The sequence below is a fragment of the Solanum lycopersicum genome, chromosome 7 (genome assembly GCF_036512215.1).
Source record: "Solanum lycopersicum chromosome 7, SLM_r2.1".
In the NCBI taxonomy this organism is placed as follows: Eukaryota; Viridiplantae; Streptophyta; class Magnoliopsida; order Solanales; family Solanaceae; genus Solanum; species Solanum lycopersicum.
This window is the reverse complement of record NC_090806.1, coordinates 49441019-49442850: the sequence shown is the minus strand read 5'-3', so window position 1 is coordinate 49442850 and position 1832 is coordinate 49441019. Positions and strand designations below refer to the sequence as shown.

The window sequence follows — 1832 nt, the reverse complement described above, 5'->3', positions numbered from 1 at the left end:
CAAAAATAAAATTATATTGTACAAAAAGGAAAATAAAATCTGGGCTCATAAAGTATTAAAAAGAATATTCATGATTTATTTGCATACTATATTATTATTATTATTATTTCTAGCTATAGAAGCTCCCACCCCTTTTACATCTCAAATTCACAATTTTTAAATGGAATGTGTTTAAAATCTGAACAACTTTTTCTAATGATTAATACTATATTGATTTTTTAATTTTGTTTGAAATTAGTTCAGTTTGAAGAAGTCAGAGACTTTTTGTGGTTTGTACTTTCAACTACTTCTCTTAAAAGTTTTGGATCTAAAGAGGAGAACATATATATATATATATATATATATATATATATATATATATATATATATATATATATATATCTTGTGCTTGAATTGCCAAAGGAGAACTAGTTTGACTTAAGTTGTCCAAAATGTAGGCTTGACAAGATTTAGAAAGTTAGAAAGCATTGAAGTTTTTAAGCATGATATAAACATAAAAATTGCCACTTACTTTTATCATAAGTAATTAAAATAGTAAAAGAATACAATTAAATAAAGAGACAGACATGTTTTGAGTTTTGAATTAGAGAGAAAAGAAATGATTATCATATATGTCTTAAATGGAGACTCCTCTATTCAACATTTCCATAGATTGAAGTCTTTGCATCTTCAATTCCTCCCGAAACTTGTTTATAAAATCATCTGCTTTCTTATCAACTGCATCTTCTTCCTCATCCCTAAACAACTTCCTCCCTCCACCACCACCACGACGATGATGATTCCCTACTTTTTTCTCCTCCTCAGCGCACGTGACAGATTTGCTTCTTGTCACGTGACATTTCAAATCTTCTACTTGTTGTTCATCGAGAGATGGAAATGGTGGGGTGGGTTTTTGGGAAGAGAAAGAGAAATTGATAGAACGGACTCGCTGAAGCAAAGAGGGACTGTTTTGGGGGAAATTATAATGAGTAGTTAAAGGGGAATAAATAAATGGATCTGGGAATAAAGAAAAGTTTACAGACCTCACACGCTGTAGCAGAGATGGAGTTGTAGGGAGTTGATCTTCACTGGCCTCTTGTTTCTTGTCATTACTAGTATTTCTGAAGGTGGAAGTAATGAGAAGAGTAGCAATGGCGAGATTCAACACGCAGAAGAGAACAGTGGGCGTAAACCAGCTCAATACATATTCAATCATCACACCCATTTTTTAGGCAAAAGGGGAAGATTAGAGAGAGTTAGGGTTACAAGTGAAGGACATTTTCTATTTATAGAGTCAAGTGAATTGAAGGGAAGTAGTAATTGGGGAGTGAGGAAGGAAGAACCTGTTTGGATGGGTTAAAAGTCACTTTTAATTTATTAAAGTAGGACAAATATCAAAGTAATTTATTTTAATAAAAATTAGGTAAATGACATATTGTAAATGACAAATTACATTTTATCCCTATAATATTAATATTTATCAAAAATTCCTTCTTTTTGAGAAATTCGAATACTTCATAAAACAAAATGATACGGATACTTTAATTTTTTTTATGTTAACTGTTACGGCGCAAAAAAAAAGGTAACAATTTTCCCATGATTTACGTTAATTTTTAACAAGTTTACCGTCAAATCTGCATAAAAACGTACTAATTTATTGCATTATTCAATTTCATAATATTAAAAAATTCAGATTCTGAATCAGAAAAAAAAAACAATTTTGTGTAAAAAAATCTCTAGAACGCTTATTCTGAACTTTTAAAGATGAATATTTCGATCGTGTTGTGACATTCTGAAATATGGAAAAGTGATATTATATATGAGCGATACAAAAGTGATGTGGTTGGTGAAAA

General features: G+C 30.3%; 1 protein-coding gene across 1 annotated transcript; it reads right to left on the bottom strand.

Annotated features, from left to right (window-relative positions):
• Positions 1-488: 488 nt before the first annotated feature.
• LOC101244302 (uncharacterized) lies at positions 489-1319 on the bottom strand. Its single transcript, XM_004243711.5, has 2 exons — positions 1023-1319; positions 489-944 (listed from the first exon to the last, which is right to left on the bottom strand). Exons 1-2 carry the CDS (start codon positions 1202-1204, stop codon positions 617-619), a joined length of 510 nt encoding a protein of 169 aa, XP_004243759.1. The 5' UTR covers positions 1205-1319; the 3' UTR covers positions 489-616.
• Between the last annotated feature and the right edge of the window lie 513 nt (positions 1320-1832).

Coding starts and splice junctions, on each gene's coding strand:
- LOC101244302 (XM_004243711.5), bottom strand. CDS start 1,204: ATGGGTGTGATGATTGAATATGTATTGAGCTGGTTTACGCCCACTGTT. Junction 945..1,022: donor TCTCTGCTACAGCGTGTGAG/GTCTGTAAACTT, acceptor CCCCCAAAACAG/TCCCTCTTTGCTTCAGCGAG.